General features: G+C 45.1%; 1 protein-coding gene and 2 pseudogenes across 1 annotated transcript; 1 reads left to right on the forward strand and 2 right to left on the reverse strand.

Moving 5' to 3' along the window:
• The window catches only part of LOC138812377 (serine/threonine-protein phosphatase 2A 65 kDa regulatory subunit A alpha isoform-like), a 60,420-nt pseudogene extending 57,629 nt beyond the window's left edge, over positions 1 to 2,791 (forward strand).
• The window catches only part of LOC138812426 (voltage-dependent calcium channel gamma-2 subunit-like), a 351,801-nt pseudogene that overhangs the window by 324,042 nt on the left and 5,989 nt on the right, over positions 1 to 21,770 (reverse strand).
• Positions 13,679 to 14,608, reverse strand: LOC138812381 (vomeronasal type-1 receptor 4-like). Its single transcript, XM_070000335.1, has one exon. It carries the CDS (start codon positions 14,606 to 14,608, stop codon positions 13,679 to 13,681), a length of 930 nt encoding a protein of 309 aa, XP_069856436.1.

Genomic DNA, 21,770 nt, shown 5'->3' on the forward strand with positions numbered 1-21,770 from the left:
GGTGTGCAGCAGGGGAGCTGGAGTCGGGGGTCTGGCCACTGAGTGGAAAGGACACAGGGAACAGGAACGGGATTGTACAAGATGGTGGCGCAGAACTGAGGGTGCTCAGGAAGAAAGGAGGAGACAGAGATGGAGAGAGACGTCCTGAATGTGAGAACTCTCCAGAAGTAATGAGTCCAGGCAGGGCTCCATGTCAGCATGACAATGGGAAGCTGTGCTTCCAGCGGACTGCAGGGTTGCGTGGGGTGCAGAACCTAACCTTGAGCTGAAAGGGTGAGGGAGAGAAAGAGCCTAGGCCCAGAGTCCAAGACTCATGTCTGAGCAAAGAAAAAAAAAGAGGAAAAACACTTGGACCATTGCTGAGTGCTATGAGGGTGGGGAAGCATGGGGCATGGGTTGTCTCAGATTTGGATCATGCTCAAGACAGAGTGTCAGGTGGGTGGAGGTTGGGGTACTCCTGGGGAGCAGGTGCTGAGAGTGGGTGGGGTAGGGGCAGGGAAAGCCTGGCTCCCCTCAAAAGGCAGGGAGCTGGTGGAGGACGCACGATGCCCCTAGATCAGAAGGATAAGTCCACATCCACACTCTCCAAGGTGACACAGACGGGGAGGACCTCTGGGGAAGGGAGCACCAGGTGTCAGGAGAGGACCAGGTGTGCGTGAGGTTAATAATGACACCAGACAGCTCCCAATGGAGCACAGAGCACACATGTGCTGGGTGGAATAACTTTGGGCTGGATTAAGGGCATGGGGCATGGAGAGAATCTGGCTGAAGCAAGTGTGGGGGGAGGGAGTGCAGGGATGGCGGGGCCTGTGGTTCAAGACTTTCTGTGGTGTGTGGCTGTGGGAATTTCAGGATAAGGAGGAGGCACCTGGCTCAGAGCCCACAGTCCACTCAACACCCGGCATAGTCCCTGAATGGCTCCTGGAGGCAGGCCTGCCATCTGCTTGCTTTCCTTTTCTGTGCCGGTCCCAGAACTTGAACTCAGGGCCTGGGGCCTGTCCCTGAGCTTTTGTGCTCAGGGCTAGTGACTGTCCCTGGGACATCAGTGCTACTTCTGGCTTGCTGTCACTCTGCAATTCATTCCTGAGAAGAAAAGGGTGGCGGTGGAGAGCCCTGGACAGGAGACCCCTCCTCACATTCAGCACAGCAGCCCTGAACTGCACCCCAGAGGCTGTGGTAAATTGACCTCATGAAGAGCACTGCAAAAATGTCACAATAGCCAAGCAAGGGACTTTCTCTAAGAGCCTTCGTGTTTTAAAAACAACTTTACATTAAAAAATGTGCTTTTCCAAAGTACACTTAATGTCCTTGTTGAATTAGCAGAGAGTCTAGAGATATGTAGCATAGACTGCCAAGGAAAAGAAAGAGTTGTGAAAATAAATTATGTGGAAGAAATAAGCACAGACAAGACTAAGGGAGTAACTGTCAGGAAAGAGCCTTGATGTTTGTGGTGAGAACTACACCAGCAGGACTTCCTTCCTTCCTTCCTTCCTTCCTTCCTTCCTTCCTTCCTTCCTTCCTTCCTTCATTCCTTTGTTCTTTACTTCCTTCCTTTATCCTTCTTTCCTTCCTTCCTTCCTTCTTTCCTTCCTTCCTTCCTTCCTTCCTTCTTTCCTTGTTTCCTTCATCTTTGCTGGCTTGCCATCTCTCTTTTCTGTCTGTCTCTATCTGTCTGTATATCTGTGTCCATCATTCTCTCTTTCCTTCTTTGTGCCAGTCCTGGGGCTTGAACTCTGGGCCTCCATTCTATCCCTGGGATGATTTTGCTCAAGGCTAGCACTCTACCACTCTGCCACAGCCCCACCTCCATCTTTTTTTAAATTGGTTTATTAGAGATGAGAGTCTCAGAGAGTTTTCTGCCAGACTTGTTTGAACTGTGATCCTTAGATCCCACCTCCTCAGAAACTCAGAGCACAGGCATCAACTACCACCACCCAGCTGCTATTTTCTTTCCAACTACTTTCCCCTCCAGAGCAGAAAGGGCTTTAAGAATGATTTGCTTCATTGCATAGGGAACTATTAAAGACAGAAGGAACAAAAAATCAAGGATTCAAAATGGAATTAGGAAAACATGTTAGGTGAGTTTAACCAGATTATCTTGAAGTTGACCTGAACACCACTTAATGGAGTAGATTCTCTGGAGGAAGTTGATATGATCTAATAAGCATTATTTCAAAATCTAACATTTTCATTTTCATATAATTTTGTGGGCCAGCACAATAGAGACAGATGAACACACACACAGATATAGAGCACACAAATGCACAGGTGTGGACGTATGTGCACACCACTATCTCTCAGCAGATGACTTTTATCTAGGTGTGGAGATTGTTGAATGGCCAAGCAAAGCTCAGCAGAGATGCAAGCTTGGTGGGCCTTAGGGGCGAACCACTTTTGTCTTCTTTGTGCAGGTGAAGAGGAGGCTGCAGGGAGTGGAATGTCTGCTCATGAGCAGGAAAGGGCTGAAAGCTGGGAAACAACCCATACCAAACACTCTTATATGGTCAACACAGGGCTAGGGTTGTAAATCACAGACAAGCAAATCTGATAGATGCAGGACATGGTGTAAAAGGAGACAAAGGTAATCACCAAGAGAAGGATGCTTATGGTAACTCTGGACTCAAGAGAGACTCTGGTGGAGACACTGGTCCTCTGGATGTGTCTCATTCTCTGTTTGTGTCTGTACAGAATGAAGAGCCTGGAGGTGCTGGCCCAGAGCATGAGCCCCAGACACAAAACACCAGGCACCGAGAACATGGCCACGTACAGCACATCAGCAGCAGGGTCGTGAAGCACCGAAGAACAGTATCCATAGGCGTTTAAGCTCGTCATGTTGTCGTGTGCTTTGGCTCTGGTCATGTACATGAGAAAAACAATGTTCACCAAGAGGAAGACCCCCCAGCTGAGACAGACGTTTGGGACAATGTGCTTGTGGGCTCTCCCCCTCAGCCCTGCCCACTTAGAGTCCCCCTGGCTGATGCTGACAGCAAGGAAGATGCTCAGGGAGCAAGTGCTACTGATCGACACCCCCTGCTCACTCAGTAAAGATAGACCATTTTCTACCCCACATCATTGAAGAAATTTTTCCAGCCCTAAGCCAACATGGTTTGGGGAACACGCCTACACAGAAGACTTAGGAAGTTGGCCACAATTAAGTGCCTAAGAATTAAGTCTTGTCTCTCATCCTGTTCCCCATTAAGGAAAGGAATAGACAATTGGAGAGAAGAGTCAAATTACCCACAAACCCAACCACAGTCTGGTCTAAGAGGATCACCCCCATAGACACATGGACATCTTCCATCCTGTCTGTTCCTTGAGTCTCATCCAGAGGCTCTAGCTTGGGAAACTGAGGCCTGCATGGTGCCAAGGGAACTCAACATTCTCCATCCAGCATTCAGACCACTGTATATACTCTCCTACAGTCTCCCATTTGTCAGGAAAAATCCAATTCTATTCATCCATCGGAAAGAGGAAGATGGCATGTTCAGGGAAATGGGTGAACCTGGAGAAATGGCATTAAGGGAAGGTGAGTCAGGTTTGGAGATGAAGATAGCTACATTTCTCCTCTGTAGAATCAGATCTAAACAAGCGAGGCCCTAGTGGCTCAAGCCTGTAATCCTAGCTACCCATGGTCTAAGACTTTGGATTCCCAATTCAAAGCCAGCCCAGAGAAGGAAAGTCTGTGAGACTCTTCTCTCCAGTTTAGCACCAGCAAACTGGAAGTAGACCTGTGGCTCAAAGTGGTAGCGTCCTAGCCTTGAGCAAAAAGGGCTGAAGGAACATGGGCAAGCCCTGAGTTCAAGCTCTTTGACTGACTAAAGAAAAAATATGAGGGGCTGTGCAGGTGGCTCAGAGGTAGAGCGCTTGCCTTGCATGCATGAGGCCCTGGATTTGATTCCTCAGCACCACATAAGCAGAAAAATAAAGGCAGAAGTGGAGCTGTGGCTCAAGTGGTAGAGCACTAGCTTTGAGCTGAAGAGCTGAGGGACAGCGCCCAGGCCCATAGTTCCGGCCCACGAATGGATCCCCTCCCCCCCGCAAAAAAATATTGAAACATGCATGACACGTTCCATGACTATGTACCTTGTAGGGACAGAAACTTGTTAGTAATCTGTGATAGTACTAAAAAGCTAAAGTTATAAAATATATGTGCCAAAAGCCCTAATAGTAAGTTTTGAGCTAACAGCAGCTACATAAAGTTTATCTGCTCAAGAAAAAGTTTGTAAACCTGAAAGTGCGTGTCTATTAACATCTGTCTTAAGGCCTGCACAGGTGACTTAGGCATTGTTAAGGTCACTAGAGGTCACATTCCTAAAGATGCTTTTACAAAACAGAGTGCTAAACAAGCTACACTGCTATAGCCAAAAAAAAATCTGTGCATTTGCAAAAGTTAAAATATTGTTGTTAATGACATCTAACCCTGGTATCCTCTTTGTAAAATAGACTAAATTTATAGGTTCCTGGCTAGGTAGGATCAATACTCCTTAGTCAGCTTGAAGAAGTTACAGAAGATGAATCTTCACCCATCATCCCCTTTTTAGAACAAGGGACCAGAGTCATAAAAAAATGTGGCAAAATGGACAGAAGCAAAAGGCATGGAAAATAGTAGTACAGGCCTGAGCCCTCTATATCTGTCTAGAAAATCAGCCCTATTAAAAGAACTTTCTATTTAAAAAGGTTGTCATCATGGTAATTTGTCCTGGGCTATTGTCAAAATAGTCTTAAAAACTAGTAGGGCCACAGCCTGCCAAGCTATGTATTACTTGTATCCTTAACCAGTCTGTGTAGAAATTTACAGCCCAGCAGGAGATGTGACAGTCCCTTGGAGCCACTGACAGACCATGCTGCTGCTGCTGCTACAGCCTGACAGTCACTTGGATGAAATTTACATTGTTAACCTGACCACCTCCACCGTGGAAAAAATAGACTAAACTCCTGCCTGATTCCATTTTTTGGATGGCTTTGCTTTGTCCATGTTACCATATACCTACTATAATTTTATTGTGGCTACTCCTCTTGCCAGGGAGACTAGCAAACATTTTATTGCTCCTTCCCTACACGGCTTTGCCATTATGGAACTTCCTAAACATATTAAAACTGATAATGGTCCGGGATTTGTCAGACAAGCTTTTCAAACTTTTTGTAAATCTTACCAGATTTTTCACTCTACAGATATTCCCTATATTACTCAAGAACAAGAAATTGTTAAATAAGCCAAAGGGCTGTTAAAACACCCAATTTTTAAATTAAAATGAGGGAATTATACCCCTTCTCTCCTGTTAATATTCTTCCTCCTGCTTTATTTGTAATAGATTTTCTAAGCTTAGATTGGAATGGCATTTCTGCAGCACAGCGGTTTTGGGAAAAAAGAGAGCAAGGAGATTTTGCCCAAGTTAAATGGAAGGATCCTTTAACAGGTGATTGGCACAGGCCCCGATCTGGTTTTAACTTGAGGTCAAGGACATGTTTGTGTTTTTTCATTGGAAGAAAATAAATCCCACTGGTTGCCTGAACATTGAGTTCGGATTGTGGAGTCTCATTCAGATGACACAAACGCTGACACATAGGGCTTATGTGCCAGATCCCTCGATTGCGCACCCTACAACTTGGGAGGGAGCTGAAGTCAATAGATCAGCGTACAGTACAACCCCCTATCCCTTTATCCAGCACATCAAGGTGGGAAATATCTCAGCTTCAGGCATTGGAACTTCTTTATGCTTTACCACCAGCTCTAAGGCTCCATTCCAGGCTGTATTATGATGCTATTCATGACTCATAAAATTTGGATCCTGGACAAAAAAATCAGATCTACAATACGCAGATGACATCTTTGCCAACTGAACACCCAGTTCATGCAAATTCTACTCCATCCTATATGATACCCTGTTGCATTAATTCTTCACAAATAGTAGGATTAGAGGAGAGCCTCATCCAATAAGGTACAGGTATGTACAGCCATTTGTTACCAATATTTCTGGAACTAACTCTCAATTAATGGACTGGTCTGGAGCTAATCTTACTAATAAGTACAATCTAGGACTGTGGTAGATGAATGGGCATCCACAACATCATGTTTGGATGCTGGTGGCTGCACTCAACAACATAACCTGGCCCAATTCATCCTTTATAAAAATAATTATGAGTTGTGAATTTCCACCCCATGTGTGGACTGTTTAATATTTCTTGGGCGCTAATTATTGTAATGTTACAGGCTCTAATTATTCTTTTACTAATTGCTTGTATAGCAGCATAACTGAATCCATACTTTGTGTTAGACAACCATCTTTTGTTATGCTTCCTGTAAATATTTCTAAAACTTGGTATAAAGATTCTGACATTCAGGTGTTAAGACAATTAAAAAACTAATGCACCCTCATCGATTTGTTGGGCTACTTTAGCTGATGTTTTGGCCTTTATTTCATTAGCTGCCTCCACAGCAACAGCTGCTGTGGCGCTAACACAAAATGTACAAACTGCCCATTATCTTAATCAGCTTGCTCATAATATTACACAAGCCCTACCTCTGGACTCTAAAGTGGCAAAAACTGCTAAAAAACTGTTTAAACAATTGCAACCCTATATGCCTTCCCTAACTTATGTTAAAGGATTGCTAATGTCATTGCTTGGCCTGGGAATGCTTTTGCTGATGGTTTTTCTATGCCTTCCTTGTATTGTATGTGCACTCCAAACTCTCTTATGAGTTTAGCCAGCCAGCTGCATAAGATCAAGCTCCATATAAATTAATCCCCTCCCACTGAGAGGAACTGCTGCCAGAGATGGGTAAGAGGGGTTGCCAGTCTGACCAACCTAAGACAGGGCCTTTAGCTTCACTCAGAAGGTCCCAATGATGGGTAAGGCAGACAAGGTGATCCATCCAACCTAAGACAGACGGGTTCGCTTCTTTAAAGAAAGACGGGGGAGATGTTGGGAGCCAAAAGTAAAGTTTTTTTTGGGGGGGGGTCCAGTCGTGAGGCCTGAACTCTGGGCCTGGGTGCTGTCCCTCAGCTCTTCAGCTCAGGCTAGTGCTTTAACACTTGAGCCACAGCGCCACTTCTGGCTTTTTTTCTTTTTGCTTATGTGGTGCTGAGGAATTGAACCCAGCGCCCCTGTGGTAGAGGACATCACTGTGAGTCTCCTTTACAGCTTAATATCATTTTATTTTTTGGTTACTCATGTGGATTGAACTCTGGTCATGGCTGCTGTGCCTCAGCTCTTCAGCTGAGGGTGAGCACTCTACCACCTGAGCCACAGCTTCACTTCTGGTTTTCTGGTGGTTTATTGGAGATAAGAATCTCATGGACTTTCCTGCCCTGGCTGGCTTTGAACTATGATCCTCAGATCTCAGCCTTCTGAATAGCTAGGATGACAGGAGTGGGCCAACAGCACATGGCTAGGTTTGTGTCTTTTAAAGTCTAAATTATACCTGGGAAAAACATATTTACATTTCTTGTCTGGCTTCTTTTCCTTCCCAAGAAGTATGATGAATTCCAGTTCCATCCAGGCTTTGTTCTTCATGGAAAGTTGGTTTTTAGTAGAACAGACAAATATATGAGATAGAAAGGAGTAGATGGCAATAGAAAGTATATTAAAAATTTGGAGCTATTTAGTGGTGGGGAATTGATATACAACATAAAGCTGACAGTATTGTCTGGATCTGTATATAACTGCCCGAATTGTAAAGCAGTGACCCAGCTCTACCCTGTGCCTGTCAGCCAGGAGGGAGAGCTGGCCCAGCCAGTTATAAACTAACACTGCATAGAGATGGCACTTCACCAGCCAAGACTGAAAACTGAAAGTTCCGGGTAGAAAACTGTCCCAAGCAAATGGGCACTGACCTTAAAGGAAGCCCCAGTTGCTTGTCCCATGAAAGCAGGAGACACATGTTAGGTTGATGAAATGAAGACTGTCACCTTCTGCTGACAGCTAGCCAGCAGATAGATGCCTACTGCTGCCCCGATTTCATGAACTAGTACTACTGGATGCCATGGACCCATAAGTCCAGGCCAAGTTAGAATGTTGGCTTAAGACCCCTGTCATCAAGTGATAGGCTATGGAGCCCAACGTCAGCCACAAGACTTAAGGATCAAATGAAGGAACAAGTTTACAAAATAAAAAATCAAAGCCATACCCCAACTTTCCAGAACCAATGGGATGCAGCAAAAGCTTCTCTGAGGGAATTTACAGCAGTTTGGGCCTGGCATGAAAAAAGTCAGGTGTTTCAAATGTCATCGATGACGAAGCACAGTCTAAAAGCAAACTCAGAACAGTGGATAGAGAGATAATCATAAAAATCAGGATAGAGCCAGCCAGACACTGATGGCTGCTCACCACTAATCAGAGCTACTCCAGAAGCTCACATCTGAGGATTATGGTTCAAAGTCAGCAGAAAAGTCCACGAGGCTCATTTTCTATGTATGTATGTATGTATGTATGTATGTATGTATGTATGTATGTATGTATGTATGTATTTATTTATTTATGGGGTCCTGTCGTGGGGCCTGAAATCTGGGTGTGGGCTCTGTCCATCAGCTCTTCAGCTCAAGGCTAGTGCTCTACCACTTGAGCCACAGCGCCAGTTCTGGCTTTTTTCTTTTTGCTTATGTGGTGCTGTGGAATCAAACCCAGGGCTTTACGTATGCAAGGCAAGAGCTCTACCACTAAGCCACCTTCCCAGCCCCACAAGGCTCATTTTCAATAAACTATCCCCAGAATGTACAAAGCAGAGCTGTGGCTCAAGTGGTAGCACACTAGCCTGGAGCTAAATAAGCTTAGCAACAGTGCCCAGGCCCTGAATTCAAGCCCTAGGACAGGCACACACATAAACACACACACACACACACACACACACACACACACACACACACACAAATCAGGGTAAAAATGAAAAAATAGAGATTAAATTAACAATGTAAAAAAAATCAGTGAAAGAAGCAGAGGCATGGGGGCTCACGCCTTTAATCCTAGCTACTCTGCAGGCTGAGATCTGAGGATCATGGTTCAAAGCCAGACGAAGCAGGAAAGTCCATGAGACTCATCTCACCAGAAAACTGGAAGTGGCAACTATGGCTCAAGTGCCTGCCTTGACCTGAAGAGCTGAGGGAGAGTGCCGAGGCCCAGAGTTCAAGCTTCAGGACAGACAAAAAAAATCAGTGAAGGTAATAAGTTTTCTTGATAGCTAAGACTGACAAGCCTTCATCCAAGAACAGTGAAGGCATCACCTAAGAAAACTAGAATATCATAACAGTTTAAATTCAAATTGTCAATGGGGAATATATTAGAAAATTAGTCTAACACATTAGAAAACATATAAGGAATGGATTCAGTCTTTGCAGGTTGGACCCATCCTATTTGATCCAATTTGACTTTAATCACATAAGTTCATCTGTAATCAAGCAGTATATTGATTCAGTGATGAGTTACACCAGGTGTTCAGAGTTACCACCAATGTCCCTCAGACAGGTTCAAAAACTAGGAAAGAAAGAATGCTATGAAACTCCCTCTCATACCAAAATGAGAACAGACTAGAGACAAGATTAGACACCTATTTCCTTGAAGAGCACAGATGTAAAATATTTCATAACATACCTGCAAGTAATTTCAACAGTGCATTGAAAGATCATGCACCATGCCCATATTACATTCCACCCATAATTGCAAGTGTGGCTCAACCAGTCCTGGACAATTTGAAGAGTAAGACCCTGGACACCTGTGGCTTGCACCTGTCATCCTAGCTACTGAGGCTGAGATCTGAGGATCATAGTTCAAATCCAGCCTGGGTAGAAAAGTCCAGAAGACTCTTCAGTTCCCTACCAGAAAACTGGAAGTGGCACTAAGGTCCAAGTGGTAGAGTGCAAGCCATGAGGAAAAGAGCTTAGGGACACACCCAGGCCCTGAGTTCAAGCCCCACTACTGATTCCACCCCCCCCAAAAGTCATTATACCAAGGATCCATCTGCTTTAAATGTTTCTCCACCAATACACTATCAGCTGTAAGAAGTGAGTAGTTAGGCATTTTACTGAAGTAGAAGCAATGGGAAGGTAGATACAGTCCGGCCAAGACCTGACATATGAGGATCACAGTTCAAAGCCAGCCTGGGCAGAAAAGACCAGGAGACTCTTCAATTCCCTACCAGAAAACTGGAAGTGGCACTAATCTCAAAGTGGTAGAGTGCTAGCCATGAGTAAAAGAGCTCAGGGACATCACCAAGGCTCTGAGTTCAAGCCCCACTACTGATTTCCCACTGCCCCCTCTCCCTTCAAAAAGTCATTATACCAAGGATCCATCTTCTTGAAAGGTTTCTCTGCCAAGGCACTATCAGCTGTAAGAAGAAGTGAGTAGTTAGGGATTTTAATGAAGTAGAAACAATGGGAAAGTAGATACAGTCTGGCAGGGTCCTGACAAGGCAAGGTGTGTGCAGTGTGCAATAGTGGCCACCATCATGCCAGGACTTGGGTTTGAACCAGGAACAGAAGTCAGATGGCTCCTTTGCTAGGTGTCAGTCAATGGTTCCTCCCCGATCTGACCTGGCATAAGTCCTTCACCCCAAAACCTCCCAGGACTTTCTTGGCCCTTCTGGATTCCGCTGTTTTGATTGCAATGGAAGATGATTCGCCAGGCTGGTGGTTTTGTGAGGATGGCGACCACAGTGTGGCCTGCTCTACCAGCAGGAGGTGCACAAGGGGTGTGGCCAGAGCCCCCAAGCTAAGGATGCAGGGTGGGGGGAGGATGCTGACCTCTCAGCCGGTTCACAGGCTGAATCACACCTTTGTGTCACAACCTATTTTTCCTGAAAGACTTTTTCTGGAGCCTCAAGTCATCCCCAAGAGTGAGAGGTGAGCATGTCTCATCCCTCCTTCATATTGAGCATAGTCACCAGGTGCTGTTGTGAATGAAGCCAAGTCAGGAGCTGGCTGTGAGCTCTGGCCGGCAGGTGTGGGGCAGGGGAGCAGGAGTCAGGGGTCCAGCCACGGTGTGGCAAGGACACAGGAGTCAGGAAAGGGATTCATACAAAATGGTGGTGCAGAACTGAGGGTGGTCAGGAAGAAAGGAGTTAGAGATGGAGAGAGAAATCCTGAAAGTGCGAACTCTCCAGAAGTAACCAGTCCAGGCAGGGCTGCATGTCAGTGTGAGGACAGGCAGCTGTGCTTCCAGTGGACTACAGGGGTGTGTGGGGTGCAGAGCCCAACCTTGGGCTGAAGAGCTGAGGGATAGCGCCTTGGCCCAGAGTTCAAGCCATAGGGCCGGCCAAAAAAAAAAAGAAAAGAGGAAAGCACGTGGAGCATTGCTGAGCTCTGTGGGGGAGGGGAAGCGTGGGGCGAGGGTTGTCTTGGATTTGGATCATCCTCAAGACAGTGTGTCAGGCGGGTGGAGGGTGGAGTGCTCCTGGGGACCGGGGGTGGGGAGAGGGCAGGAAAAGCCTGCGTCCCCTCAGAAGGCAGGGAGCTGGTGGAGGACACCCGCTGTCCCTAGGTCAGGAGGCTAGTCCACATCCACACCCTCCAAGGTGGGGAGGACCTCTGAGGACAGGAAAACTAGGGGTCAGGAGAGGACCAGGTGTGTGTGAGGTTAATGATGACACCAGACAGCTCCCCAAGAAGACCAGAGCATGCCTATGCTGGGTGGAATGACTTTGGTCTGGATTATGGGCGTGGAGGAGGGACAGAATCTGGCTAAAGCCAGTGTGGGGGGAGGGAGTCCAGGGACGGCAGGACCTGCAGTTCAAGCCTATCTGTGGTAGGGTGTCTGTGGGAACTTCAGGATCATGAAGAGGCACCTGGATCAGAGCCCACGGTCCACTCAACACCCAGCATAGTCCCGGGATGGCTCCTGGAGGCAGGCCTGCCATCTGCTTGCTTTCCTTTTCTGTGCCGGTCCCAAAACTTGAACTCAGGGCCTGAGGCCTGTCCCTGAGCTTTTGTGCTCAGGGCTGGTACCTGTGCCCAGGACATCAGTGCTACTTCTGGCTTGCTGTCACCCTGCAATTCATTCCTGAGAAGAAAAGGGTGGAGGTGGAGAGCCCTGGACCAGAGGGACCTGCCTGTCATTCAGCACAGCAGCCCTGAACTGCACCCCAGAGGCTGTGTTAAAGTGATCTCATAACAAGGGACATGACGTGCACTGCAGGAAATGTCACAATAGCCAAGCAAGTGACTTTCTCAAAGAGCCTTCGTGTTTTAAATACAACTTTACATTAAAAAATGTGCTTTTCCAAAGTACACTTAATGTCCTTGTTGAATTAGCAGAGAGTCTAGAGATATGTAGCATAGACTGCCAAGGAAAAGAAAGAGTTGTGAAAATAAATTATGTGGAAGAAATAAGCACAGACAAGACTAAGGGAGTAACTGTCAGGAAAGAGCCTTGATGTTTGTGGTGAGAGCTACACCAGCAGGACTCCCTTCCTTCCTTCCTTCCTTCCTTCTTCTTTGCTGGCTTGCAATCTCTCTTCTCTGTCTGTCTAAGTCTGTCTGTGTCCCTCATTCTCTCTTTCCTTCTTTGTGCCAGACCTGAGGCTTGAACTCTGGGCGTCTGTTATGTCCCTGGGATGATTTTGCTCAAGGCTAGCTCTCTTCCACTTCACCCACAGCACCACCTCCATCTTTTTTTTCTTTCTTTTTTATTATTGTGAGCATACTGTACGGAGGGGTTTCAATTACATGGGCAAGATAATGAGTACATTTCCTATCAAGTATTGTAGCCTCTTCCTTTGTTCTTTTTTGTTTGTTTTTTTAGTGGTTTATTGGAGATGAGAGTCTCAGAGGGTTATCTGCCTAGACTGGCTTTGAACTGTGATCCTTGGATCTCACCTCGTCAGGAACTCAGAACACAGGCATCAACCACCAACACCCAGCTGCTATTTTCTTTTCTTTCTTTCTTTTTTTTATTGTGAGAATACCATACAGAAGAGTTACCATTATATGGGCAAGATAACGACTACCTTTGTTATCAAGCATTGTTGCATCCTCTTTGTTTCTCCTTCCAATCCCTTCCCATAATCCCACCCTTCCCCAACCCAATTCCCCCCACCACACCAAAGTTGTAAAGTTCATTTTTCGACATAACGACTTGTACGTCTCATTGTTGCAATGGTTCCACCTGTATCCCTAGTTAAACAATTTGTTTTTTCCCTTCCCCTCCACAAATTATACCAACATCAAATACAGTTAAAGCATGGGTTATACCATGGGTGAGGGAAATACAAAGCAACATAGAAATCATCTTATAAATATGTTAGAAACAATTGCCAGCTGCTATTTTCTTTCCAACTACTTTCTTCTCCAGAACAGAAGGGGCTTTAGGAATGATTTGCTTCATTGCATAGGGAACTATTAAAGAAAGAAAGAAAAAATCAAAGACTCAAAATGGAATTAGGAGCACATGTTAGGTGAATTTGACCAGTTTATCTTGAATTTGACACAACTACCAATTAATGGGGCAGATTCTCTGGAGGAAGTTGACATGACCTAATAAGCATTATTTCAAAATCTCACATTTCCACTTTCATATAATTGGTGGCCCAGCACAATAGAGACAGATGAACACACACACAGATATATAGCACAAAAAGCACATGTGTGGACATGTGTGCACACCTCTATGTCTCAGCAGATGACTTTTATCTAGGTGTGGAGATTTTTGAAGGGCCAAGCAAAGTTCAGCAGAGATGCAAGCTTGGTGGTCCTCAGGGGAGGACCATTTTCTTCTTCTTTCTGCAGGTGAAGAGGAGGCTGCAGGGAGTGGAGTGCCCACTCATGAGCAGGAAAGGGCTGAAGGTTGGGAAACAGACCATAGCAAACGCCGCCATATGGTGCAGCACAGGGCTGGGGTTGTAAATCACAGACGAGCAAATCTGACAGATGCAGGACATGGTATAAAAGGAGACAAAGGTGCACACCAAGAGGAGGATGCTTATGGTGGCTCTGGACTGGAGAGAGGCTCTGCTGGAGACACTGGTCCTCTGTATGTGTCGCATTCTCTGCTTGTGTCTGTACAGGACAAAAAGCATGTACCTGCTGGCCCAGAGCATGAGCCCCAGACACAGAACATCAGGCACGGAGAGTATGGCCACGTACAGCACATCCGCAGCTGGATCATGACGCACTGCAGAACAGTATCCATAGGCCTTGAAGCTCGTAATGTTGTCATGTGTTTTGGGTCCAGTCATGTACATAAGACAAACCATGCTCAGCAGGAGGAAGACCCCCCAGCTGAAGTAGATGGTGGAGACAATGTGCTTGTGGGCTCTCCCTTTCATCCCTGCCCACCTGGAGTCCCCCTGACTGATGATGATAGCAAGGAAGATGCTCAGGGAGCAAGTGCTAACGATCGACACCCCCCTGCCCACTCGGTGAAGATAGAAGACCATTTTGCACCCCACATCATTGAAGAAATTTCTCCATCCCCAAGCCACCATGGTTTGGGGAACACCCCTACACAGAAGACTTAGGAAGTTGGCTACAATTAAGTGCCTAATAATCAAGTCTGTGGCTCTCATCCTGTTCCCCATTAAGGAAAGGAATAGATAATGGGAGAGAAGAGACAAATTACCCACAAACCCAACCACAGTCTGGGCTAAGAGGATCACCCCCATAGACACATGGGTATCTCCCATCCTCTCTGTTCCTTGAGTCTCATTTAATGGCTCTGGCTTGGGAAACTGAGGCCTGCATGGTGCCAAGGGAACTCAACATTCTCCATCCAGTATTCTGACCACCGGAAATACTTTCCTAATGTATCTCCTGTATGAGGAAAAATCCAATTCTATTCATCGATTGAGAAGAGGAAGATGGCATGTTCAGGGAAATGGGTGAGCCTGGAGAAATGGCATTAAGGAAAGATGAGTCAGGTTGTGAGATGAAGATACCTACATTTCTCCTCTGTAGAATCAGATCTAAGATTCTAAACAAGCAAGACCCTAGTGGCACAAACCTGTAATCCTAGCTACTCAGGGGCTGAGACCTTGGATTCCCAATTCAAAGCCAGCCCAGAGAAGGAAAGTCTCTGAGACTCTTCTCTCTAGTTAAGCACAAGGAAACCAGAAGTAGAAATGTGGCTCCAGTGGTAGCGGCCTAGCCTTGAGCAAAAAGGGCTCAAGGAACATGGGCAAGCCCCAAATTCAAGCTCTCTGACTGACTAAATAAAGACTGGAAACATGCGGGACACATTCTCTGGGTCACATGCACTTATATCTCAATATACTAGCTGTGGGACTGGGTCCCAGGTGTCACCCTTTCCTCAGCATGGAGCCCAGATTTCACAGAAGAAATACCAGGAAGATGAACCAGGTCTGTGATGGGGATGGTGCAAGTGATGGAGGAGGTGGATGACAAAGAACAAGAGGGGCAATTTTAGGTTCAAATGCCATTCTAGAGTCGCTGATGTGAACACATTGTCCCCAGCCCCTGGACAATCAGGATTCCTCCTCACTTGTCAGAAACCAGGACAGACTCTGTGAGGAAGAGGAAGTGAGGAACCAACATGGCTTGGGTTTAGGGAGCCTAGAACCCCAGTTCTTTTCACTGTCCTAGCCCATTTCTATCCTTCCCTGTGGCTTTGTCATGCATCCGGGTTCAATCCAGAATCCCTGCTCCAAATGTGATCCCTTACCCAGAGTGTGGAACCTGGGATCTCTCCTGCAGTCTGTGTCTCTCCAGTGGCAGTGAACACAAGTGCTGGCCTCTTCTCTCAGGATGTGTGTGGCATGGCGGGTCATTTCTGAGATGCACACGGACACTTCAGAGCTCCAGAGGGCTCCTTAGATAGGGGTCCAGGAGGGCGGCAGCTGAGGTCATCTCCTGCGGGAGCGGTTATTTTCCCTTCACCTGGGGTGGCAAGACAAGTTCTCAGTAAACTTTTTCTTTTCCCCCATGTGACAATTATCAAGATATTTTTCACTTTCATGTGGGTGGTTCCCCAGGGGACAGGAGAGTGGTGCAGTTGATTACCTCTCCTGGATCCCACTAGGCCAGCAGGAGACACTGAGGCCCAATGCTGGATGATTGTATGTAAACAACCTCAGAGTTGTGTAAGCCATGTGTCCCCAAACTTTTTTACCCAAAGTGTCCCTTCCGTATTTTTTTTCAGTTCTGAGACTTGAACTCAGGGCTTGGGCAGTGTTCCTGAGCTGCTTTTGCTCAAGGTAGCACTCTACCATTGGCGCCACAGCACCACTTCTGGCTTTTTCTATGTATATGCTGCTGAGGAATTGAGCCCAGGTCTTCATGCATGCTAGGAAACCACTCTACCACTGAGCCACCTTCCCGGCCCTCCTCATCTCAGTCTCCTTTTGTTTTATCATAATATATGCTGTTAGAAAAGAAAAATGGAACCTTGTACTGATGCAATCTCAGGAGCCTGATATTAGAGAATCATGGTTCAAAGCCAGCCTGGTGAAGAAAGCCCATAAGCTTCTTATCTCTACTCTCTGGTGGTATAGTGCTAGTCTGGAATAAAAGAGCTCAGCAACAGCATCCAGGCCCAGAGTTCAAACCGCCTGACTGGCACAAAAGAAAGAAAGAAAGAAAATAGAATGAGACATTTATGTACAGTAATTTCTTTGGCAATAATGGCCATTTTTTTTCTAAAAATGTTTCATCCCTAGAGACCCCATTTGGAGATTAGAGGTAAGCATTTCATGCATATTCCTGAAAGCAGGGTGATCTCTTTTCCTGCCTGGTCGTTTCTGAGGAGGTAGCTTCATTCTCTAATTCCCGACTCATTTTCATGGTTATCACTGATGATTTTGAAGCAGAAATTTGTCACTGTGCTCAGGAGAGGATCAGCAGTGACTACTCACCCTGGGTTTCTGTTCTACCTCTTTGCATGTGACTCCATTCCTCACCTGGACCCTTCTGGTCTTGCTGACAATTCCTCTGCCCTGTTCTTGTTTGTTTCAAGAACATGCATTTGCCTTTCTGTGTCTGACTTCTTGCATTTTCCACAGCGATCTGTAGTTCTAGAGATGTGGCAGCAAATGACAGGATTTCCTTCTAGTTCCTGGCCTAGTCGTACTTTGTGATGGAAATAGGCTATATCTTCTTTTTTGTGTGTGTGAAACATTTTTTTATTAAACAGCAAAGCAGAAATGTTAAATATTTGTAAAATTGGATAACAAAAGGGATGCAAGAGGGATGTTTGCAGTATGACTATATATTCCTATAGTTTAAGTCATTTATGAAATCTTATACTAACACATAAGGTTATCCCATGATTAAAGTAGTTGTAATGTAATAACTGTTAATTACATTAGTGGATCTCATTTCTTAGTATAATATCTTAATATTACCCATGATATTGATTCCTTTACCAAATGGAATCTATGAACTTAATTTTTAGAAATTGTTATGAGAATGACTAAAATTCTACCAACCAATTAGTTGAATTTACAGAGTGAGTTAAATACACTTAGCTTACCAATTTTTATACATATAAAATTCTCTCATTCATGATTCTAACACCAGTACACTCTTCAAGGAATTGCCACCAAACCCTGGAACTGGAATAACACAGCATGTGGTCTATGTAAGGTAAGTCAAACTTAACCCATTTTCATATATTTATATAAATATATATTCTCTGAAAGATCTGTTCTGTCCAGAGACAATACAAATCTGGAGTGAAAACATTTGGAGTTTGTTGCTACTTTTATCACATTATTTTTTACCTATTTCTATGTATTCCTCCCAGGCTTTCTACTTCTATTCGATACATAACCAAAATTCTTTTTTTTTTAGGGGGCTGAGGCTGGTCGTGGGGCCTGAACTCTAGGTCTGGGTGCTGTCCCTCAGCTCCTCAGCTCAAGGCTAGCGCTCTAAAACTTGAGCCATTGCGCCACTTCTGGCTTTTTTCTTTTTGCTTATGTGGTGCTGATGAATCGAACCCAGGGCCTCATACATGCAAGACAAGCACTCTACCACTGAGCCACCTTCAAAGCCCATAACTAAAATTCTTAATTTTTCAGATAGCAAGTGGTTTATTTGGTGCAGAAGCAAGTTGGTTTTTTGTTTTTAAACAGATCTCAATTTGATAATTTAGTTTCAACTTAAAATCCTCTTTATAGCCCAAATCTGTTTTCAAATGATTAAAGAGAAACCATCAGTCCTATCTTATTATTAGAAAGTACAACTGACAAACTCTAGGCGAGGTTTTGGTTAACTTCAGGACTTACAGATCAGATTAGTGTCAGGTGATTACTACTCAAAGTACTTTTACAAATGTGAAACTATCTTGACTTAGGAGAAGGTAAATGGGGAGGATGAGGCAGATGGAGGAGAGGCACACAATGGTGAACGGGTACATACATAAAGCTGTGCATTCAGTACATGATTTTGATCACATTTTCACAACATGATTATTTTCTTGTATATCTTACTAAGTAAGTGTGTAGTAATAGACTAAGCCTATATATCAAAACAAATTCAATAAAACATTCATTTTCAAGTTTCATAAATATATGCAATTCTAATTATAAAGTCTCTACAACACATCTGCACATTTTCTTAGACTAACATAATACACAGACTCATGGAAGTCTCCTGTTAAGTAATTACTTTTGCCTAGATTTGAAATTATTTTCATAAACGTTCAATGAAGCCACAAACAAAGGTACTGTAATGTTTGGAAACTTCCCAAGTTTTAAAGGGGGGAGAGAGTGAGGGTGGGAGAAGGATGGAGAGAAGGAAAGGGAGAGAGAGGGAGAGAGAAGCAGTAATTCCGTAAATGAGGAAGGAACTCACTCCCTTACTTTCTTTTGCTTTTCGTGTCAGTTGTTTGGAAAACACTAGAAGTAGACATGAGGTTTTCTATATATTGTCCAAAAACTTGGTCTTTTGATTTTAGCTTCAGGGTTTCTTCCTTAACTGCATCTACTCTTGCTGAGAGATCTTCAAGTGTGTGTTGGAGTCTCAACACTTGATTAATGTTGTGCTTTTCCCTCTCATTTTGTACTTTTTTAAATGCAGATTTCATTGAATGGGGAGACTGTGTCAAAGTGTGATCAAGCAGAAAGTGTGTGACAGGGTGCAGACAGGGTCAGGCTGGGGGCCTAGCAGCACCTCCACCTGCACCCTGTGGCCCTCCTGTTGGCACATTGGGCTGGACCCATCCCATAATGGGTGTTGGGATGTACCATCAAACACTGGTCAGGATTCTACTGTGATGGCTCTGAGATGGACACGCTGGGCGCAATAGTTACCATGGCCCTCTTCTGAAACAAAGCTCTGGTCCTATGGCCTGCATTCTGGATGGAGTTAATGAGCCAGAAACTGTGCACCCAGACCCACCTGTACAGTCTTGGGTTTGTGTTCACCCATGGTGCTGCCCACAACACGGCTGATGTTGCCCCTCTCTTGTCATTGTTAGTTTGAGAAAAGACCTTCCTATGTACCTCAGGCTGGTTTTGAAGTCTCGATTCTTCCATATCAGTGTGCTGAGTACTGGGATTACAGGTGTGCATCAGCATACCTGACTTTTGTTTTTGTAGTAATAGTATCCTATTGTTTATTCTCTCATCATCACCGTAAGTCACATGTCTTGAGTTTAAATGCCTGCTCTGCCAACCATCCTCTTAGCTCTGTAAGCTGGCGAGAGGTTCTGCCTTGTGCTGCGCCTCACAGGATTGACACTGTGAGCCAGCTTCCCACCTTGTACGATTGTTTTGAGGGTTCATTGAGGTCGCAGGTGTGTGTGCCTTGTCTAGGGCCTGGCCCAGAGCATACATGCATGCATGCTATGCAGCTGCTGCTACTACATGGAGTATGTGGTGTAGTAGCCAGTGGTGGGCAGCGTGTGTGATCTTTCGTGAACTCAGAAAGTGTGCTGTTTCTATTGAACTGTGAGCTCTAGGTCAGAGGATGGCATGGTGGGTGTGCTGAGTGTCTGCTCCCAGCACTGTGGAGCTCCCTTGAGTCTGGGATTACTGACATTCTCCCTCCTTATTCTCTCCTCAGCTTCACCTGAACAGCATCAAGAAGCTGTCCACCATCGCCTTAGCCCTTGGAGTGGAAAGGAACAGAAGTGAACTCCTCCCCTTCCTTACAGGTGGGGACTCTTGGGGGCACGGTGCAGTTGGGGTGCCTGGAGATGGCTTCTGCTTAATAAGACAAGCCCACGGCAGGGGCCCTGATGGGGTACTGAGGCTGAGGGGCAGGTCGACAAGCTTTATGTACTGCAGGACTGTATTGAGGGGAAGGCTGAGGTGGAAGAAGGTGGAGGCAGGATGTCCTCTCGGAAGTGTGCTGGAAGGCAGGCCCAACCCTGGAGTGAGACTCCCAGCCTGAGACCTGTCTTGGGCTCTGCCAAGTGGACACAGTCATGTGACTCATACTAGAGACATGGAGAGCATTCAGTCCATTTAACACCTAAGTGTTAGCTGTGGGGACAGTCTCATCAGACAATGTTCTGCCTGCCTGGATGGAAAGAATTGGGGCTTGAGATGACACAGCATAGAGATGACATTTCACCATCCAAGACTGAAAACTGAAAGTTCGGGGTAGGAAACTGTCACAAGCAAATGGGAACTGACCTGAAAGGGAGCCCCAGTTGCTTGTCCCACGAGAGCAGGGGAGACATCAAACCCAAGTTAGGTTGTTGAGATAAAGACTGTCACCCTCTGCTGACAAACAGCGATCCAGCACACAGATGCCTACTGATACCCCATTTTCATGAACTGGTACTACTGGATGCCATGGACACGTATGTCCAGGCCAAGTTAGAATGTGGGCTTAAGATCTCTGTCATCAAGTGATAGGCTATCGAGCCCAAAGTCAGCCATAAGACTTAAGGATCAAATGAAGGAACAAGTTTGCAAATTTAAGAATCAAAACCATAGCACAACTTGCCAGAAACTCAAGGATGCAGCAAAAGCTTCTCTGAGGGAATTACAGCTGTGCTGGCCTGGCATGAAAACAGTCAGTTGTCTTTTTTTTTTTTTTTTTGGTGGCTTTATTTATTTTTAATTATTTTTAATTTAATTTAATTTAGTTTTTTATTATTATTTTATTTTATTTGTTAACATATTGTACAGAGGGGTTACAATTACATGGGCAGGATAATGCATACATTTTTTACCAAGCATTGCAGCCTCCTCCTTTGTTGACCCTTCACATCCCTTCCCAGCTCCCCCCTTCTCCCCAACCTCACTCCCCCCACACACCAACATTGTAAAGCTCGTTTTCGACATGACAACTTGTACTTCTCATTGTTGCAACAGGTCCACCTGTATCATTAAACGACTTGGTTTTCCCCATCTCCTCCACAAGTTGTACTGACATCAAATATAGTGAAAGCAGGGGTTATACTGTGGGGGAGGGACATACAAAGCAACAAAGAAATAATCTTATAAATATGTTAGAAACACATGCATGAAAGAAAAAACGTTAAAATACATATCTAAGGGTTCATTTTCCTAACATCACATTATCTGACCTTTTCCGCTTGACTCATACATATACTAGATATTGCAAATAAGGGAAACCATGGGACCTATGTTTCTTTGGGCCTGGCTTACTTCAATTAATATAATTTTTTCCAAGTTTTTCCATTTCCTAACAAATGGGACAATGTCATTCTGATGGAGGCATAGAATTCCATTGTGTATATATACCACATTTTCTTCATCCTTTCATCTACTGAGGGGCATCTCGGTTGGTTCCATATCTTAGCTACGGTAAATAATGCTGCAATAAACATAGTTGTGCTGGTAGCTTTAGTGTGGTCTTGTTTGTAAACATTTGGGTAAATGCCCAAAAGTGGGATTGCTGGGTCATAGGGGAGCT

Source organism: Dipodomys merriami, unplaced genomic scaffold (genome assembly GCF_024711535.1).
Source record: "Dipodomys merriami isolate MVZ:Mamm:240054 unplaced genomic scaffold, mDipMer1.0.p SCAF_57, whole genome shotgun sequence".
Classification (NCBI taxonomy): domain Eukaryota; kingdom Metazoa; phylum Chordata; class Mammalia; order Rodentia; family Heteromyidae; genus Dipodomys; species Dipodomys merriami.